Genomic DNA, 19,700 nt, shown 5'->3' on the forward strand with positions numbered 1-19,700 from the left:
GATATAAAGTGATCAAAAGTACATCCAAATACATGTTTTTCTTAAGCCCTCTTTGCATATAGTTGATATGTAATCCCCTTTCCTGCGTCTACATGGATTTATATCAGTGGCTGCAGATGGAAATTAGTTTTAATCTGGCATCTCTTCTCTTTCAAGAATAATGTTTTTGATGCATGGTCCTTGTTTAATAAAGACTATAACATCAAATACATGACAATCATTGCCTTTCCAATAATATTTCATCAATAAATGCTCAAAAAAACATATTTTTATTGACACAAATATATTTTGTTGGTAGAAAATAAGGAGTTTTTGTCCACAGGGTGTAAAGAAAGAAGACGTTTAACCAATTTTGCAGAGCAAGTCCATAAATAGAGGAGGTCTGGTCTTTAATTCTGTTCAACTGCAATTTATTTAACCATTACTATATTCGTCCTCTAATTCTATACCTGTATTTACCAAACTGTGCCACTGGAGGAGTCTTTGTGAAGCACTGATCAATTATATAAAACAGCTATTTAGTCGTTTTCACTTTAAAGGAAACCTATCATGCTATATTTAAATGATATATTGTAGGGCCATACCTATATAAGGTATATTTATACGTTTCTGTTTTCAAAATACCAAACAGATCATGCATTTTAGCCATGCCTCATTTCGCTCTATGTGCTCTTTGCTGTCTACGGGTCTGATTCTGCTGACCACGGCCCCCTGCAGGAGAGGGGAGACGTGCTCTGATCAGCTGCTGGGCTGTCAGAAGAGGGGGAGAAAAAGAGATCTCCGTCCTCCGTGTTTTATTATATAGAGTCGTTATTCATTTGTTTTAAAGCTCAATAAATAACAAAGAAGACATTTGACCGGCACTTTTCTAATTTTGTCCGGAAGATTTAAACTTTAACGGACATCTTGACCGGTGAAAGAAACTGAAACTGAAACTCTGCCGCACGGTCCCCTCGTTCCTTGGAAGAGGCGGAGAGGTGGGTGTTTGTCATCTGCTGGTGGACTAACCGGAGAGAATTACAGTGCTTGCCTCGACGGGGAGGGATTGCATTGAATTAAAGCAGCGGGAGCAAACGCTTGCCTCGGGGAGGGAGAAAGAAAGCCACAGCGGAGAATAAACAGAAGGGTAACCATGGTAACCAAGTCTTCTTCGCTGCTTTTGTGGCAGACTACAGCGCCACTTACAGGCCTGGCATATGTACTACAGCGTCTCCAGCGCTTTCAAACGGCAATGGCCGTGGCTGTCTCCTCCTGACGTCAGGACAGTGTTCAAATCTGGATCAGTTTTTATCAGATCCGTTGCAGCCCCTTTTTTAGAGATTTGGGGATGGAGGAAAATAGAGAGGGTTGTGTTTTCTGACACTTGGTGAGTTCCCTGGAACACCGGGGACACATATTCATGTAGAAAAGACGTACAAAAGTGCATTTTGCATGATAGGTCCCCTTTAAATTCTGCCAGAATGGTACGAAGGAACCAATGCAGTTTTATCTTAACCTGAAATAATACATGAAAAAATATTCTATAATGTATTTTATTAAACTTAATCTCAATCTGCAAAGTATCTAAAACGGTCAGGTATATAGTGCAGGGTGAGCAGTATAAGGTACAGCAGAAAAACTCATGTAAAGTACCTCAGAAATGTAAAATAAATGGACTTAGTTACAGGCTAGCTGTTTCCCTCTGTTTGCAGTCACTATGCTAAGCTAGGCTAACCTGCTTCCTATAGTGAAAAACAGAAGATGAGATTAATATCTAAACACGTCAGAAAGAAAAGCTCCAAAAACAGTTTCTCCTCCTCCTCGCCATTTCTTTGAATTCTTCTTGTTTTCTCCCCGTCAATCTCCCTTCCCTTTCTCCGTTATTGCTTGTGCCAAAGCATCTGGGCCTACAGTTCTCCTCCACAGGTCCTGCGTTGCCCTCCTTATTCCACACAAACAACGTCAGGACTCTTTAGGGTCACATGACCACAAGGACATCAAATTGTCGACCTGCAGACAGCAGCTTCAGCCAAGTCCAGACCGTGCTGATGGAAGAACTTCCTTGCAACAGTTTCTGACATTTTGTGCACAAATGTTTCCATTGTGTATCTAAAAAAACAAATTACGTAAAAACTCTGCTTCACATTGGGCCTCACAGAGGGCACCAAATATATGTATTGATAATTAATAACCCTAAATTATTTATCAGTAACAGATGAATTGGTATCGTAAAGGAACGTGTTAATATCCAACACACTCTCACTTCATAAACGTCCAGGAGCGACGCTTGGTCAGGGTCCCGTGGCGTCCAGTTGTGACGCGCCGAGGCTCCTTCAGCTTCATAAACGGACGCAAAGAGCTTTCAACTGATTGCAATGTATTCCCATCGGCGTCGGTATTTGACGCTTAGGGAAGCACGGCATTCGTTTGTGTCGGAGGCTGTTAAAGGCAATGTGAGCGTCCATTCCCATTGGATAACGGAGGATTGTACACCCGGAAGTAAGTATTCCCCTTACTGTCGATTGATTTGACAGTGATATCTGCACTACTCATCAACTCAAAAACACCAGATTATCTTGTTAATTAAACGACATTGATAGGTTTTAGTGTGTGTTCAATGCTTTTGTCACGTTTTCCCCTTCAATTCTGAGAAACAAGTCGTTTTCTATGAGTTTTGGATGGCCGAAGACATGACATTACCCACAATCCTCTGTAGCAACCATAGACTGTATAAAACAATTAAATAATACATTATTCCGAGTGTTCTTGCTTTTCTCTTTGAAAGTCATCACATAACGGCATTGTAATACACGTTTCGGCTGCATTAAATATGACATATCTGCCGTAGTTAACTCTATTTATAGAGCCCTGATGACAAGACTTCTAGACAAACAGGAACTGCCGCCAAAACTGAAAACTTGACGTGGATCTTAAATATATAAGCAATTAAACAACATCTTACATTTCTTTTCACACAATACGTCTCCTTGCAGTATCAACACTAATTCGGCTGACTTTTATATTTGATCCAATTGGTAGATATGCTGTATTTAGCCATAACGTGCACAGCTGATAGAAAGGGACACCTACTGGTTAAAGCACGTTATTACATTTTATCATTGAATTATTAGATATTAATAGGATCCCTATAAAGTATATTCTTTACTCATCGTTATTCTCTACTAATAGTTAATTAAAGACTGTATATAATGACTATTTTGCACATCCCATTCAAGATTTCAAGATTTTCAAAGGTTTATTGACATATCATATACACAACTACGGTGTAGTTATGCAATGAATGAAAAACTTGGGTCGCAGGTTCCTCAACAGTGCATTACAAGACATCTATCAATATGTGTGTTCCTCCACCATTACATTGTCATATTCTGCACATTTCTTATACTATCTACATACATCTTATAAGAGTGTAATACATATGTATAATATCAGTTAAAATAAGTGCTTAAACATAGTTAACATTGCAGGAAAGCAATATATTAGACGTTAAGTACTTTGTCAGGCTTAATATTTATCTGTAGATACACATTTCACTGTGTGTGCTGTGTGCTCTGCATGTGTGACCATCAAAGAGGGTTGCATCCCTCCATATTCATCTTCTATACCCCCAAAGCTTTTTTCTTATTCAAAAGAAGACCTTAACCTAAACCATTCTTTAATGTTTAAATAAAGCCTTATTAGTTTGTCTGTTTTGCACATCCTCCTATCAATATCTAATAATAAAATGATAAAATGCAATAACGTGCTTTAACCAGTAGGTGTCCCTTTCTATCAGCTGTGTACCGTTATAGCTAAATATAGCCTATCTACCAATTGGATCAAATATAAAAGTCAGCCGAATTAGTGTTGATACTGCAAGGAGACGTATTGTGTGAAAAGAAATGTAAGATGTTGTTTAATTGCTTATATATTTAAGATCCACGTCAAGTTTTCAGTTTTGGCGGCAGTTCCTGTTTGTCTAGAAGTCTTGTCATCAGGGCTCTATACATAGTTAACTACGGCAGATATGTCATATTTAATGCAGCCGAAACGTGTATTACAATGCCGTTATGTGATGACTTTCAAAGAGAAAAGCAAGCACACTTGGAATAATGTATTATTTAATTGTTGTATACAGTCTATGGTTGCTACAGAGGATTGTGGGTAATGTAATGTCTTCGGCCATCCAAAACTCATAGAAAACGACTTGTTTCTCAGAATTGAAGGGGAAAACGTGACAAAAGCATTGAACACACACTAAAACCTATCAATGTCGTTTAATTAACAAGATAATCTGGTGTTTTTGAGTTGATGAGTAGTGCAGATATCACTGTCAAATCAATCGACAGTAAGGGGAATACTTACTTCCGGGTGTACAATTCTCCGTTATCCAATGGGAATGGACGCTCACATTGCCTTTAACAGCCTCCGACACAAACGAACGCCGTGCTTCCCTAAGCGTCAAATACCGACGCCGATGGAAATACATTGCAATCAGTTGAAAGCTCTTTGCGTCCGTTTATGAAGCTGAAGGAGCCTCGGCGCGTCACAACTGGACGCCACGGGACCCTGACCAAGCGTCGCTCCTGGACGCTTAGGGAGTGAGAGTGTGTTGTAATATCATATAATACATTTAGAAAACACATTGGGAATCGATGAAGGGTACATGAGTTCATAGGACCAGGTCTTCTTTTCCATGACTTTTATTTGATCTCTTTGTGAATCACTTTATTCAAAATGTGCTGTCTTTGAATGTGCTACATAAATAAACATATACGTAACGTAGGAAAGACAAAAGTAATTTAATTTAGAAATGTTACATAGTATATCAGTATATGTATTGTTAGAAATTAAAATCAATATTCAATGACGTAATTTAGGTTAAACGCACAGTAAGCTTTGTCATAGCAGCTGATACCCCCTCTGTCACTGTATACAAAACCATCTCACCCTACAAGACAGTGAGATATACACAGACACAGTAGGCAAAACCTCACCCCCTAAAAAGCGTCTATTGATCACACATACATTTAAGATTCACTCTCAGAGAGATGACCTAATCAGAGAAACTAAGACAATGAGAAAGAGGAGGGAAGTTCCCTCCCTACGTCACCGCCCACCATCGATGAGGAGGGGTCACCACTGAGATATAGAGAGAGGTGGGGGGGCTCTGGAGAGCACTTCTACTTCTTCTTCACGACGGGACTTCACCCCTTCACCCCTTCACCCCGGCGAGGCAACAGCTGCTCTGTCTCTCCTCTTAACCTCTGCTTGTTGTATCATCGTGCCATTTAATTAAACTCAACCAATTTGAACCTTTTCGGAGACTCCATTAGTCTCTTCATTCTAAGCTCCTCTCCTGGGCGCGAGAACATCGAATACTTCTAATAGTATACATAAGTGTGAACATGTTGACTCTCAGACCTGCAGAGGACACAGAGACACCGAAGAGGAATCAACACAAAACGAGAACCCTGACGGTTAAATTGGGCCGGGGCTGTCCGGGTTGATGCTCTGACGTCATCACCCTCGCTCATTTGTCATTTGTTTAAGCCAGAGATGGAGTACTCGAGTCCTGGACTCGGACTCGAGTCGGACTCGAGTGCCGATTTTCGGGACTCGTGACTCGACTCGGACTCGCGCACTGATTGACGCGACTCGGACTTGGACTCGTGAATTCTCGCACACGATGACTTGGACTCGGACTCGGACTCGTGAATTATCGCGTACGCTGACTTGGACTCGGACTCGGACTCGTACATTTTCCCCCCCACGATGACTCGGACTCGACTTGTACATTGACGCTCCGACTTGGACTCGGACTCGGACTCGAGCAAGTTTTCTATGGAGTCTGATGTCCTCTATCCTGGCGTGTGCACCGGCTGCGAGGCGAGTTCACGTACTGGGCCCCGCTATTCCAGTCTAAAGATGTCTAGAGACACACCCCGCATCGTGCTGTATGCTTTCACACATTCTGCTTCGACATTGGAAAAGAGCAGCGCAAAATGCTCTATGTGGAAACAATATTGAAGAGAAGGCTCCGTAACACATTACTCTAAACATCGAGTTCAGACATATAGGCTGTCTTGAACACTATCATCAGAGTAACGTGATCTAATCAATAAATAAAGATTCAGCCGATAACACGAAAGCACACGGCTACTTAACATGCAGAATGACGTCATTTTGCATGCTAAGTAGCCATGTGCTTTCTGGGGCTAAATCTTTATCAGTAAACCGATTTAACCGGTAAAAGTTCCTTCAAAATAAGAGTCCCGATCTTATTACTATCAAAATAAAAGTGCAAAACGAAAACTTTACCATAGGAAAATATTGGCATACAAATATAATCACTTCTCTAAAAGGTAACTCATTTTAAACATAGTTTATTTATATATAATAATAATAATAATATTAATATTAGTAATAAGCTTTATATTTGTATAGCACCTATTACAAGAATTGTAGCCAAACTCGCTTCACAGCAGTTCAATAGACAGATTAGTATAACATGACAGGATGAAAGCAATGTAGAGGAGCAGCTACATTTCAACACATATATCCACGAAGATTAATACATGAAGACTTGTGACTCGGACTTGACTTGGACTCTTCTTAGGTGACTCGGACTTGGACTCAGACTCGAACACAGGTAATGATGACTCGGACTCGGACTCGACTCGGACACTCCTTGGGTGACTCGGACTTGGACTCGGACTCGAACACAGGTAATGATGACTCGGACTCGGACTCGACTCGGACACTCCTTGGGTGACTCGGACTTGGACTCGGACTCGACTACGACTCTCCCTTGGTGACTCGGACTTGGACTCGGACTCGAAGAGTGGTGACTCGAGAGTGACTTGGACTCGTGAATTGGTGACTTGACTACAACACTGGTTTAAGCCATATGTTAAACTAAAACATCTCTCGTTCTTAATATAGACTTTATTTAGGGTCAATATGTGTTGACTTTACTTTAAAATAGCAGATCTCTGTGACAGGATATAGTTTTTCCGCTTAGTGAACGTGTGTCTCGGCTCCGAACAGGAGCTGCAGCACCGCGGCTCCTTCGTGCAGAGAGTCTGCAGCGGTGTGTGTGTGTGTGCGTGCGTGTGTGTGTATGTGTGTGTGTGTGTGTGTGCGTGCGTGTGTGTGTGTGTGTGTGTGTGTGTGTGTGTGTGTGTGTGTGTGTGTTTGTGTGTGTGTGTGTGTGTGTGTGCAGAGAGTCTGCAGCGGTACCGCCAAACCCCCGACCCGTCTTGTAACACGGAGCCCGTTTCCTACACCATCAGGGCCGGTTCTAACCAATTTGCTGCCCTAGGCGAGATTTTAGCTGGCCAGATCGGTTTACATTTTAATAACCAAATATGTGAACATAACCAATAACCTACCATAGCCAATAACAAATAAATGTAACTTATTTTATTTTTGTTGTTCATTCATATCTTATTTTACCTAGTTAACATTTATTTATGCATATTTTTTTATCTCTCAAGTTTTAAATGATATTTTTGGTTTACTGTCCTATAGTATACATTGAAATTATTTCAAACCTGTTCATCCAAATAATTATAAAGAAGTGCCTTGGAAATATTTGTTTACATGAATTGCATTTATCTCTCTCGCTCGCTCCCACGCCCACTTTGGCTGTGAGCTGCGGGCGCCTGATAAGCCAACACCCCCCACTTTCATCACTTACCCATCGTACAGGGCAAATGAAAAGTGTAACCGGGGTGAAAAGGGTGTTACATTTACTTAATTATGAATGTTGTTACATCAAGGCCGAAAATTAGGATGAGCCCAAACAGTCAAAAATGTTTTTTTCCCTCACAGAGCTGCCAGCGCAGCGCCCCCCCCAGATCTGGCGCCCTAAACGACCACCTATGTCGCCTATGCCAAAAACCGGCCCTGTACACCATGCTAAATGTGTTGTAAATGAGTTATGATCGGTCATAATAACACAGAATTTGGTGATGATTAAATAGTTTACAGTGACATTTACTCCCATACTTTTGGCCATACTCACGCAGCCCTACAAATGAATTGAGATTTCCACACAAATGTTCTTTAGCAAGTGTGCAGAGCAGTGTTGATTTAAAAAAGCCAATTTGAAGGTTGGATATTTGTAAACCTTTTTTTGTGTATATATATTAACAATTTAAGATGTAAATGAATTCCAGTTTATTTGTAGTACTTTCTATTTTTATTTACATCAATGTGTGCATTTGATACAGATAATGGAGCAGTTGCTTTAGGGCCACAGTGTATATCCCTTAAAGGGCCCATGTCATGGCCATTTCCACTGATCATAATTACATTGTTGAGGTATACTAAAATAGATTTATACTGTGCAATTTTCCAAACTCACATTGGTTTCGCATACAGCATCTCTGTATAGTATGTGTATGCAGCAGTATTCACTCTCTGTGCAAAACGGCTTGATTGTGCTCCTGCCCCCCCCTCCCTGTGAGCCTAGTGTGCTCCGATTGGTCAGCTCGGCCACTCTGTTCTGATTAGTCAACCACCAGAGAGGCTCCGCCCATGTCTAACACTGTGTTTTCGGCTCTGAGCATCAGTTTTCAAATGGCGTCAGTAGAGCCGTACATGTTTGAACCGGAGTCCGATCCTGAAAGTGAGACGGACCGTGATGGACCTGATCCACCGTCCCAAACTAGACTGGAGCAGGCGGTTTCACAGTGGAAAGTTTTAATTTTGTATAGCTCTTACATTTCAGATGTAATGTTAGAACTGCATCGTTTATCTACAACTACAAAGTTTGTTTCGCTGACAAACCAAACTGTACCGACAACTGCTGTTATGTAGGTGCACGTGTGGAAACTGCGCAGTCATGCCAACCGAAGTGGAAAACGTCTGTTGCAGGGAAATTAGAAAGGTAACAGACATACTTTTCGCGGGAGACTGCCGATTTCATAGCCCTCTCCCGGTTTCCTCCCGGGGTCATATTTCTCCCGATTTCTGACAAAATCAGATTTACCCTGGACTGTTTCCACTCGGACTGTAATACAGCTACACAATTGTTTGGTTTCCATGGTAGCGCGTCTTTTTAGTAATGCTCCCGATTTCCGAGGTCTCAAGGTTGGCAAGTATGGTGACAGATACAACAAAAACACCAACAGTAGCACACAACATTATATACACCATAGGCCTACATACTTGTCAAGTCAATAGACTATTATATGCCCTTTTATTTATTCTATAGTAATTGAATGTTTATTTTGTAAACCTCGCCATATTTGGAGTTAATTGCTAAACGTGTTATGTTACAAATATCTTATCTTCCTATAGGTTGCAACACGAATGATGCAAGTCCCAGAACCTATTGTGTGCATGGTTGACCACCCCGGACTAGAGCCAAACTGTTTCAATCCATACACCCTGCAGAACCTCCATAACATTTATAGGTTTGATTATGGACCTTTGAGGCGTAGAACAGAAGGAGTGTAAGTTATTTTTACCTGTAATAAACTACTACTGTATTTGATGAAAAATCAAATCATGGTTTGCTATATATGAATGATATGCTATCTAGGAGCACATCATTCAGGGAAGAAAGGCTACCAAGTATTTCTATCAAACTTTATTTCTAGAAATGTACAAAATGATGATTGATATACATATATACACTGTATAAGATAAGATGGACCTGTGGGGAAAATCAGTGTTTCAAGCAGCCAGAGGGTAAGGGTGAAAAACAGGACAGCACATATATCTTATCATCCATTCCTCCTCTTATAGGCGTTTTCGGCATCTTGCCTATCGCAGCTTTGTAAGCTGGTGCTGGGGCTTCTTAGGATGAGGCATCAGAGTGGTCATCCCGTCATGTGTTGTCCGCCGGATACGCCGGGAGTTTCCTGATCTGGCAGGACAGTATGTTGGCTTCCGACCACCCCTTGACTAAAACGTGAGACATGGCGGGCTACTACTTCCTCCTTTGAGGGCCTGTCAAATTGAGTAGACAGGTCCTTTGGGATGGGGATTTTATTCATCTCCTCCACAAAGGGTGTTGGATCCTCAAATACTTCCTCAAACACCAGCCTCATCAGCTCACCCACGTACACTGAAAAATATAACATTCATATAATAATTTATTATTTGTATTTTTCTTTTATTCTTTCATTGTACATATAATTCAGTGTGGCTATCTCTCTAGGTCGTCCTCAGACGAGCCCTCCATCGTTGCTTCCAGTCATCCCGGTTCTCCATATATCTGGCCAGTTCATTGGTACTTTGTGCAATAATAATTTAAAATGTAAGTTATGTTTTTAATAAAAACAAAAATATTTGACAACTTACTGTATGTAGGGTCCTTCTTTACAGGCTTTGCGGTACATTCTCCCCTCCTTGCTTTTGGATAGGCCAATTTGTACACAGGTAGTCCTGCAGCTGTTGTGGCTTGCTCACGGTCAGCATTCTCATTGTGATGCATGGCTGCTAGACACAACCTATAGAATTGCAAAATAAAATGGGACACTTTGTGTTATGACAGAATAAAACCCTCATGCCACTAAACAGTGACTGTGTTATAAGATGCTACAGAATAAATTATACAGTGTATTACCTGCACAACATTCCCATGAAGGGGAAAACCACATTTTTGGGGGCAAAACGCAGAATCAAGCTGTGGAAGGACTCCAGCGATGAGGTCTGGTAGTGATGGCTTAGCTTTTTCACATCTTTGAGAACTCTCGTGTTGTTGAGTATTTTCTCAACTTTGTGGAGTGTTATTGAATCTTGAGTGAAATTACAAAAACATCAACATCCCATTAGAACATTACAACTATCATTTTCCATAACAACAATGTTATATTTACATTCAATATTGTTGATATTATGAAGGAAGTGAAGTGTTAAATTTCTCACTTGTTATTTCCAATTGTTTTATAAATATTGAACTTACCAGGTTTTAGCCATTTATTTGCATCTGTTGTGGCTCTTTCAGGATGTTCACACTTGGGGAATAGGGGGTCGTCGTGCACGTGAATGTTTTGTAGGTGGTTGACGACTGACGTCCACCTTGCCACCTTCTCCGGCCCCGAGGTTGTGCTCGTCGCACTCCAGTATACATGGTTTTTTATGCTGTGCAGCCACCTCTTCAACAACTTGCAGTCCTTGTTCTGTGAAAGTTTCACAAGTTTCTTGGACAAACCTGATAAAAAGAAAACACATGCACAAGTGAATATTCAAGCCATAGTGTGTAAATGATGTGCTGTGATGGACAATATTCAAGGGTGTGGTGGAAAGAAGGGTGGGGGCAGACAGAAGGGTAAGCACAGCATGTTAATTGCAACCATATGATAATTGCCTGACAATGGTCAGGGACACACCCTTCTGTCTGAAAGCATTTAATAGCCAGCCCAGGAAACCCCCATACATATTCATATACACATCACTGTAAATTCCCATTCTAAAGAGTACTCACATTATCCTAAGGCCCCACTCACACGAGGCCATTAGCGTTTTATGCACAGTATTCGTATTCAAAAAAGTCTTCCGTTCACATGCATTTGTTTCATTTAACGTGTCTGTTCAAACGAGGCCGCTGGAAACTCTGTAGTACATATGCTGGGACTGTAAGTGGCGCTGTACTTCCACACGAGACCGCTCGAAAGCTGTAGTACATATGGCGGGACAGTAAGTGGCGCTGTAACTTCCGCCACAAAATACACCAAAAGCAGCGAGTAAGATCCCCCCCGGATGTGTGTGAGGCACAAACAAAACAAACAAACGAAGATGGCTGTTATTCGCGCAAGAAAGGAGCTATTTTCGTGGTCCGACGACGAGGTGGAACTTCTTTTAAGTGTAACACTTGAGTATAAGACGACAAAAATACAGGATAATGTAGACTGGGAGTCCTGCAAGCCTAAATATACGGAGATAGCCGACTTATTTCAGGCGCAATATCCGAGGACCCCGACTGAAAAAGATTTCCCTCACGAGAAGAACACAATTTCACAGGGCCAGCTTACAGCGAAACTAAAACAGGTACAAGGGGACTTGTTCGACATGGAAGAGTCGTCGCCCGGACCAAGTTCATCCCCGAGTTTGGAGCATTCCACGGATTTGCCAGAGTCGAGTAGATCCAACGGAACTCTGCCAACTAGTGATGGGAATTCCGGCTCTTCTTGGTGAGCCGGATCATTTGGCTCGGCTCACCAAGAAGAGCCGGCTCTTTCGGCTCCCAAACGGCTCTTCAGTTTACTACATATTATACCTTTTATAATTCAATCAAATGTAGCCCTGTTTTGACTCATGATTTATATGTGTACACATATCACTTAAATTATTCAATACATCCTTTGTACTGAAGTATTCAAAAGTAAAAATTACATGTTTAATATCAATTATTTGCTGTGGCCAGTTTTCATTGCATTTACAGACCCTTGTATCTCTCTGATACCACCCAATGAATGCACTGACTTGCTTGAACCACGCTACACAAAGCAGATAGCAACACCTATAAAAAACCCGAGGTGACAAGGCTTTCAGTGTTGCAGCTCCTAGACTGTGGAACAGCCTCCCAGTACATATCCGGACTGCTGAGTCTATTGAACTTTTTAAATCTCAGCTAAAAACTCACCTCTTTGCACTGGCTTTTAATACTAGTTGAACATTACATTTTTACATTTGTATGTGTTTTTTTTAAATATTTTTCTAGTTATTGTGCTTTTTATCATGTTTTTAATTATTGTTTTATTATTGTACTCCCATTGTGTTATTTAATATGTATTGCCTGTACAGCACTTTGGTCAACTGAAGGTTGTTTTAAATGTGCTATATAAATAAATAAAGATTGAGATTGAGATAAAAACTTAAGCATAGACATTTAAATAAAGGGGCTACTGTATCGACATTTTAAAATTATATTTAAAGAAAAGGCCCTGACTAAACAGCAGGGCTCTATTTCAGTATTAACTATAGAAAAAAAGACAGCAACAGCTGACATCAAATCTTTGCTGAGCCCAAGGATAATCATAAATAAATGACATAGTGAAAATAAATATATTGCAATGCTCAGTACAGCAGCATCCAACAGTCTCTAATCCTTGGATATTACATGTCACTGCATGCATGCACGGAGCAGCTGTAGCGCGGAGATCATCATATCATTCTGTCTTGTATTACTTAACAACAAAATAACAAAAAAAAACGGCTCGTTCGCGGGCGCGAGCCGGCTCCCGTCGTTCACTTAAAAGAGCCGGCTCTTTGAGCCGGCTCGTTCGCGACCGACACATCACTACTGCCAACTGCTGCGGTTGTGAGTCATCGCAGGGATCTGCTCCAGGTATGTTCATGATTTCAATCTTAAAGGGCTTGCTATATACTATGATGCAGTACCTTCCACTGAAAAACTGAACCGGTTTAAGCTTGGTAAAATTAGAAAGTATTTAGAGCTGTTTTATTTGTAAAATGTATTGAGAGCTATTTCACAACATGCCTTTTGTGTTCTGTTATCTGGTGGCTATGGTCCTATTGTGTATTAATTCAAACTTTCTCTGGTTTATTATAGGCACGGCTGGACGGCCACAGAAGTGACCGCATGAAGAGGAAGCTTCCAGCTGAACATGCGGTGCAGGAAGAGCTGCGATTAAAAAGCCGGATGTTGGACTTAATGGAGGAAGCAACCAGCCGCAGCGCAGCCAGCATGGATCGTATGAACAACACCATGGACAACATTAATGTGACTGTACAGAATGGCCTTTCCCTGATGAGCCAGTTCATGCAAGTTCATACTAACAACAGTGGATATGGACACTTCCAGGTGCCCTCATACCCACCCCGAAGGCCACACACGGCCACACCAAGATTAAACCCCTCTGTACCACACACCCCACAGCAACAATCTCCTCCATATTCATTCAGGCGGTCACTGGATGAGGAGGAGCAGTAAAGCAGTGAGCTTCTTTTTTTTTCACAGCACTTTTTGGTCAAAGGAAGTCTGTAAACATTTTTATTTTTAACTCCACCAGACTTTGTACAAATGGAGAATCACTTTTTTTTTAAGCCTTTTTTTTTTAGCTAGCAAAGGTATTTTTTTCCCTTTTACTGTGTACACATTTATAAATAATGTTATTAATAAAAAACCTTATTAAAATAAAAGAACAGTCTTGTCTTTCATGTAAGGGTCAATGTACTCCGCAAGCACTCTCCTCACTCTCTTTCCTTCTCCCTCATTACAGTCAGTGAGATATCTATATCAGTGTGTGGGAGGCTGTAAGTCCTTTTCACCTTGTAAACCTAATTTTGACTAAATACACCACATTTATGAAAAGTAACCCCCCCCTAGTGTCAAATATCTGAACTGTGATATGTCACATTGGGCCTTAATGGTAAAGCCCAAACTATTGTTAGGCATATATTATAGTCTCAGATATATAAAAAACATGTCTATGAAGTGTTTTGCTCAAAATACCAAAAAAATTACCCATTATAGCCTCATTCCCTTCTATTTCATCTCTGGAATCAATATGATCAGTATTATGCATTTCACAAAGAAAGTTTGCATTATGATTTTTATGAATTGTATAAATTCAACTTTGATTCAACATTTGCTTATATTACTTTTACTGAAAATCCTCAAATATTGGTTAAAATACTATTTAGAGAAGGGAAGGTAACACAATCTTAACAGGTTAATATAATAGTTTTTTACTACAGTGTATGTACTATGTTTCGCTAGTGGCCAATACAGTCTGAAAATACCATATAAAAATGTACGGTTCTTTTACTATATGTGTAAATAAATACGGTACAAAATATATATGGACAACCTGACTCGGTAGAATGGGCCATATAACTTCATTCATGAGGATGATGACATTTGTTGCACATTAAGTTCAAAGAAAGTCTGGAAGTGGTTGCAGCCAATTTTATTTTTAGTTTCACACTTTTGACATTGGAGAATCACATAGTTATTTGCTTAGTTTCACACATGTGACATGCATTAAAAAGTACTAAAAACAGTTAGGATATAATACAAAAAATCCTGTAACAGTCCTCAGATTTAGCAGCCAGGTACATATACCTAGCCAGGTATATGAATATTGTACAGCAGCCTGTCGCTGAAGGAGCTGCACAGTGAGGACAGGGAATGTAACAAAGAATGTTTATCACATCTTAATAAACACCTTTAAAAAAAATGTACAGTCTATGTACATACATGGTATGGCCTCCTCTTCGTCCACAATCTGTTTTTTCAGAGCAGGGATCTTTCCAGTTTTTAAGTACATGTTTAGCTTGGAATTAGCAAAGACCCGTGCATCATGCACACTCCCAGGCCACTTTACCACGACATCCATGAATCGGTACCTGTAATCACAGACAGCCTGTACATTAAAGGAATATTTTCCTTTCCTGTTGATGTAACTAGTGGAGTCGTTAGATGGCTGCTTGATTTCGATGTGGGTTCCGTCCACTGCTCCTAAACATTGTGGCATGCCATGTAGTGATGTGTCGGTCGCGAACGAGCCGATTCTTTTGAACGGCTCTTTGGTACGAACGAGGGGAACCGAGTCCTACTTTGTGAGAGCCGTTCTTGTTATCGTTCAATCGTTGGTCCGCACTCACTGCCTGCCAAAATCCACTCGCCTTTTAAAAAGCTTGATTTTGTTCCCCAAACGTATTCTGTGAAGATCCGCCCCTACTCTGTTTGGTAGGTTTCAGCACGAGGAGTGAGATGGGGTGGGTCTTAACGGAATACGCGAGAGAGAGAAGTCATAACAAGTGGTACAGGACAGGTAGACAACGTGTTTTTCGGATGGTAAATGAGCCAAACGCGAAAACGCAGCAGCATTTGGATTCACTTCAACCAAAACCCAGGCAGTGATAAAGCGCACCATTTGTAAAGGCAAAATATCCTTTAAAGCAGGGTCAACAAATAATCTCCATCGCCACTTAAAAACACAGTATCTAATATTAAGAGTTGCATGAATTTCATTCAAGGCAAGGCAACTTTATTTACTTAACACATACAGAGGGTAAATTCAAAGTACATTCACTGACATGATGACATGGATATGGCGCCACCTTGTGTCATGTTTACAATGCCGATTATTGACATTAGGTCTGGCAATACAGTCAATCATTATCCTGGTGATTATTTTGCAGATAAACCTAGTAACCTTAAAAAAACGGCTCTTTTGAACGGCTCTTTTGAACGGCTCTTTGAAAGGAACGGAGCCATAAGATCCGGCTCCCTTCAAAGAGCCATAATTCCCATCACTAATGCCATGTGTACAATGGAACCCCTCAACCAGATCCGCGGTCTCGGGCTCAGTAAAAGGCAGCTTGATGTATTTTGGACCCAGGTGGATGGTGATCGCTCTGCATGTCTCCCTAATAATGAGGGACAAAGACGGGCGGGAAACTCCGAAGGCGTTAGCAGTCTTCCGTAGCCTTCCCTCGTCGCTCAGGTAATAAAGAACCGCAGCAACCCTTTTCAGTGGATCAATTGGCGCCCTCATGTTTGTAGTTTTCTTCTCGATATATGGGCGCAGTTCTTCAGTCAGGGCAACGACAGAGGCTTTGGACATGCGGAAGTTCTCCCTCCATTCATCGTCCACGACAACGCCATTGACAAAATTGTCCCACCAACTGCTAGTTCTGCCCGGTCTTACCCAAAACTTTCTCCTGGTCGCCCTTCTGGTTGTTCTCCGCGGTGGATTTAGCCACATGTCGTGTATGTGGTTCTTCATGTCCACTAGTTGCTTGTGGTTGTCGTAGAAGCACCGTAGTTGTAGCACTAACATATTAATCATGGTCAGTAGCGTCTGGAGCACAACAGCAACCCTGTGATCCGCCATTCTTGTTGTTGTTGTTGTAGAAACAAATCAGCAATGAGGCGGGGGAGAGGTGGGAAGAGGTGCGAAGAGGCGGGGCTGTCGTTATTTTTTCAGGCAATATTCGTATAGAGGCGATTAAACGGACTCGGTTGACCCCCCAGAGCGTTTTGTTTGCAAATCTATCCACCTTGGGACCCGTTATCGTTTGTGTGGTCAGTTTCTATCGGCCTCGTCTAAATAATAGGGCTATACGCACGCGAAACTATGCAGATACAAGCCGTTTTATCCTCGTCTAAACGGCGCCTGAGAGTAGTGAGTGAAATTGAATTTACAATGACAAAAGGGGCTGTGATCAAGTGGTCTGGCAGACAGTTTTCAATAATACAATCTATCCAGACATGATGTCATGTCTGCTGCTGATTAGAAGCTCAGGATAAATTGCATAGTAAAACAAAGGAATATCTGAACAAAGGACAGTGTCTCTGATTTTGTATTCTTCCATTCAAACATATAGGGATAAATACCTTTTTCAAAGTGCCACACATCATAGAATTGTTCTATGTTGCGTTCCCTCAGAAACTTCTGGATCTGTGGATGACGGTCAGTCACAATGTACTCAACCGCCAAATTGTTTGACTCCAGATGATCTAGGCATCTTTTCAGTCCCTCCTTTTCCATGTGATAACTACCACCTACTTCATTGCTCTGTTGGTGAATAAGAAATAGGGCATAAATACACTGAAACATGCATCAACAGCCAGTAAGCATAAAATGATAACACCCAGAAAGAGATTCACACCTGAACAAGCTGGAAGTCCACAATGGTATTGCTTCCCTTGCATGAGTGTGTAGCTTCCGAACTTCGCTGAGTGCCCTGAAGATAATATAATAAAGGAGGTTTCAAAGCTTTTCAACAGAATGTCAATGGATAACTTAGATGAATTGTAATATACACCAGTAACTCTGGCACTAGACTGTCTTGTCTGTTTCTGCTTACCTGGAGAGTCTGCTCTCATATCTCCTGCAACTGTGACATTTCCCCCCTGGTGGTGTAGTTGCTGGAAAATCTTCAGCTGATCAGTCTTCCACTTGTGGATAATAGCAGGCTCCAGGTAATTCCTAGCATGCCTCCTGAAGGTCTCATACTGGAAGATCTCCAGCTGCATGGCTCTGCATATCTATGAATACATAGAAAAAGAGGAAACGTTTTTGAAAAAGTCCACTGCTGTCAATTTTAATATGCTATGGATGTTAGATGGTAAAATACCTTTTGTAGTTGGAAGAAGGAACCACCACTGAAGTATGTAGCAGCGGATAATTGTAAGTTGCCAACCGGGGTACTTCCGACGACGGGCTGGCTCTCCCATTGTCTGAGGTAACTGCAGCTTGGACAACGCTGTGTGAACGCCACAAAAGTCCCCAGTTTTCGTCTTTGGACATCACAGTCTCTCTTACACACCGGACATTTTTCAAACAGCTGTCCGAGGCAGCTTTCAAACACAATGTACTTTGCTTCACTGTGCGTGGATCGTGTCTGAAGTCTAATGTAACAAAACAAAATTAACAATACATGTTAGATTTCCAATATTCTTTTTTTCAACTCTGAAGTACAGTAATAGTAATGTATGCCCAATATATCAAACTTACGATACGTCAGATTCTTCTGCAAGTACAGAATCATCAGGGTGGTAACTCGAATCCAGAGTCTCTTCAAATTCAGTTGAAGTCTCTCCTTGTTCCTCCTCCAACTCCAGTCGAGGTCTCTTCCTAGGTCCCAGTCCTGGGCCCTTTATTGGTGTAGAGGCCAAAGGGAAATCTGGGTAGGTGGAAGTTTCAGTGCAAACACTTTGGAAAGAAACCGTGGCCTGGATGCCTGTTAATAAAAGGGAAAAATGCATAAATACTTTGTACATTATATAATACACTAATACATTTTAAAAGGCCAACAACTTGTGTACATCTGACAGTAATTCATGAAATATTTAGAATGAACTACACAAAGCACTGTATTTCCTGTAGTCCACATAACAGTATTTCAGTGATAAACAATAATATCAAATACAGTTTTATTTATAGAGCACATTTAAAAACGATTTTGTTCGAGCCAAAGTGCTGTACATGTAATAAAAGCACAATTAAGGTATCTCAAATGAAAAATACAGTCAATGTCAGTGTTATGTTATGTTATACCTTTGCTCCTCACGTGTGCCGACTTCAGTGTTCCACGGGACAACTGTGTAGCAACTGACACTTTCAATTCCACTGTCTGTGTTCCCACAGACCGTGTCTCAGCCCTCTGTAGAGTTCCCACAGACCGTGTCTCAGCCCTCTGTAGAGTTCCCACAGACCGTGTCTCAGCTCTCTGTAGAGTTCCCACAGACCGTGTCTCAGCCCTCTGTAGAGTTCCCACAGACCGTGTCTCAGCCCTCTGTAGAGTTCCCACAGACCGTGTCTCAGCCCTCTGTAGAGTTCCCACAGAAACAGTCTTTGTACGGTCTGTTTGGCATCCGACTGTACTGGAGCGGTGGTGTTTACCGGGGTCCTGCTGTGATGTACTCTAAGAAAGATACAAATAACATTCATAAAATTAATTTTGTATCCGATGAAAACAGTCAATTTCCTAAAAGCAACACTTTCTGGGAGACATTCCTAACGAAATGAAGTGCAAATCACAAAATATTATTGAAACTTAGTTGTTTGATGTTCGTCAGTTTGCCAGCTGGATTACAATGCTAATCTACGTTGGCTAGTTGTTCAGTGTAATATGCTATACTATACTATGAACAACAGATAGTGGTTCATATTAGGCTATCAACAACATGTTTACAATTGCAATCTTATATGGGTAGTCTGCTCAAATCATTGTAGCTGGCACGGTCGTTACGCCATATATATATAGCCTCGTTGTTGTGTAGCTTG

The 19,700-nt window shown here is 41.1% G+C and overlaps 2 protein-coding genes across 2 annotated transcripts; both read right to left on the reverse strand.

Moving 5' to 3' along the window:
- Window positions 1–9,589: 9,589 nt before the first annotated feature.
- On the reverse strand, window positions 9,590–19,127 carry LOC117477046. Its single transcript, XM_034123758.1, has 10 exons — window positions 18,972–19,127; window positions 18,429–18,654; window positions 18,049–18,322; window positions 17,779–17,959; window positions 17,581–17,655; window positions 17,306–17,486; window positions 10,901–11,149; window positions 10,562–10,733; window positions 10,297–10,445; window positions 9,590–10,060 (listed from the first exon to the last, which is right to left on the reverse strand). Exons 6-10 carry the CDS (start codon window positions 17,457–17,459, stop codon window positions 9,813–9,815), a joined length of 972 nt encoding a protein of 323 aa, XP_033979649.1. The 5' UTR covers window positions 17,460–17,486; window positions 17,581–17,655; window positions 17,779–17,959; window positions 18,049–18,322; window positions 18,429–18,654; window positions 18,972–19,127; the 3' UTR covers window positions 9,590–9,812.
- LOC117477047 (putative nuclease HARBI1) lies at window positions 14,711–16,830 on the reverse strand. Its single transcript, XM_034123759.1, has 2 exons — window positions 16,232–16,830; window positions 14,711–15,442 (listed from the first exon to the last, which is right to left on the reverse strand). The coding sequence occupies exons 1-2, from the start codon at window positions 16,800–16,802 to the stop codon at window positions 15,111–15,113; spliced, it is 903 nt and encodes a 300-aa protein (XP_033979650.1). The 5' UTR covers window positions 16,803–16,830; the 3' UTR covers window positions 14,711–15,110.
- Window positions 19,128–19,700: the final 573 nt, after the last annotated feature.

The sequence above is a fragment of the Trematomus bernacchii genome, unplaced genomic scaffold (assembly GCF_902827165.1).
Source record: "Trematomus bernacchii unplaced genomic scaffold, fTreBer1.1, whole genome shotgun sequence".
Classification (NCBI taxonomy): domain Eukaryota; kingdom Metazoa; phylum Chordata; class Actinopteri; order Perciformes; family Nototheniidae; genus Trematomus; species Trematomus bernacchii.

What these genes read in the sequence shown, in the direction of transcription:
- LOC117477047 (XM_034123759.1), bottom strand. Translation starts at nt 16,802, where the DNA reads ATGGCGGATCACAGGGTTGCTGTTGTGCTCCAGACGCTACTGACCATG. An exon ending in TGAGGGGTTCCATTGTACAC is followed by an intron (nt 15,443 to 16,231) that starts ATGGCATTAGTG and finishes ACACATCACTAC; the next exon opens with ATGGCATGCCACAATGTTTA.
- LOC117477046 (XM_034123758.1), bottom strand. Translation starts at nt 17,459, where the DNA reads ATGGAAAAGGAGGGACTGAAAAGATGCCTAGATCATCTGGAGTCAAAC. An exon ending in TTCATGGGAATGTTGTGCAG is followed by an intron (nt 10,446 to 10,561) that starts GTAATACACTGT and finishes GCAATTCTATAG; the next exon opens with GTTGTGTCTAGCAGCCATGC. An exon ending in AAAGAAGGACCCTACATACA is followed by an intron (nt 10,061 to 10,296) that starts GTAAGTTGTCAA and finishes TATATTTTTCAG; the next exon opens with TGTACGTGGGTGAGCTGATG.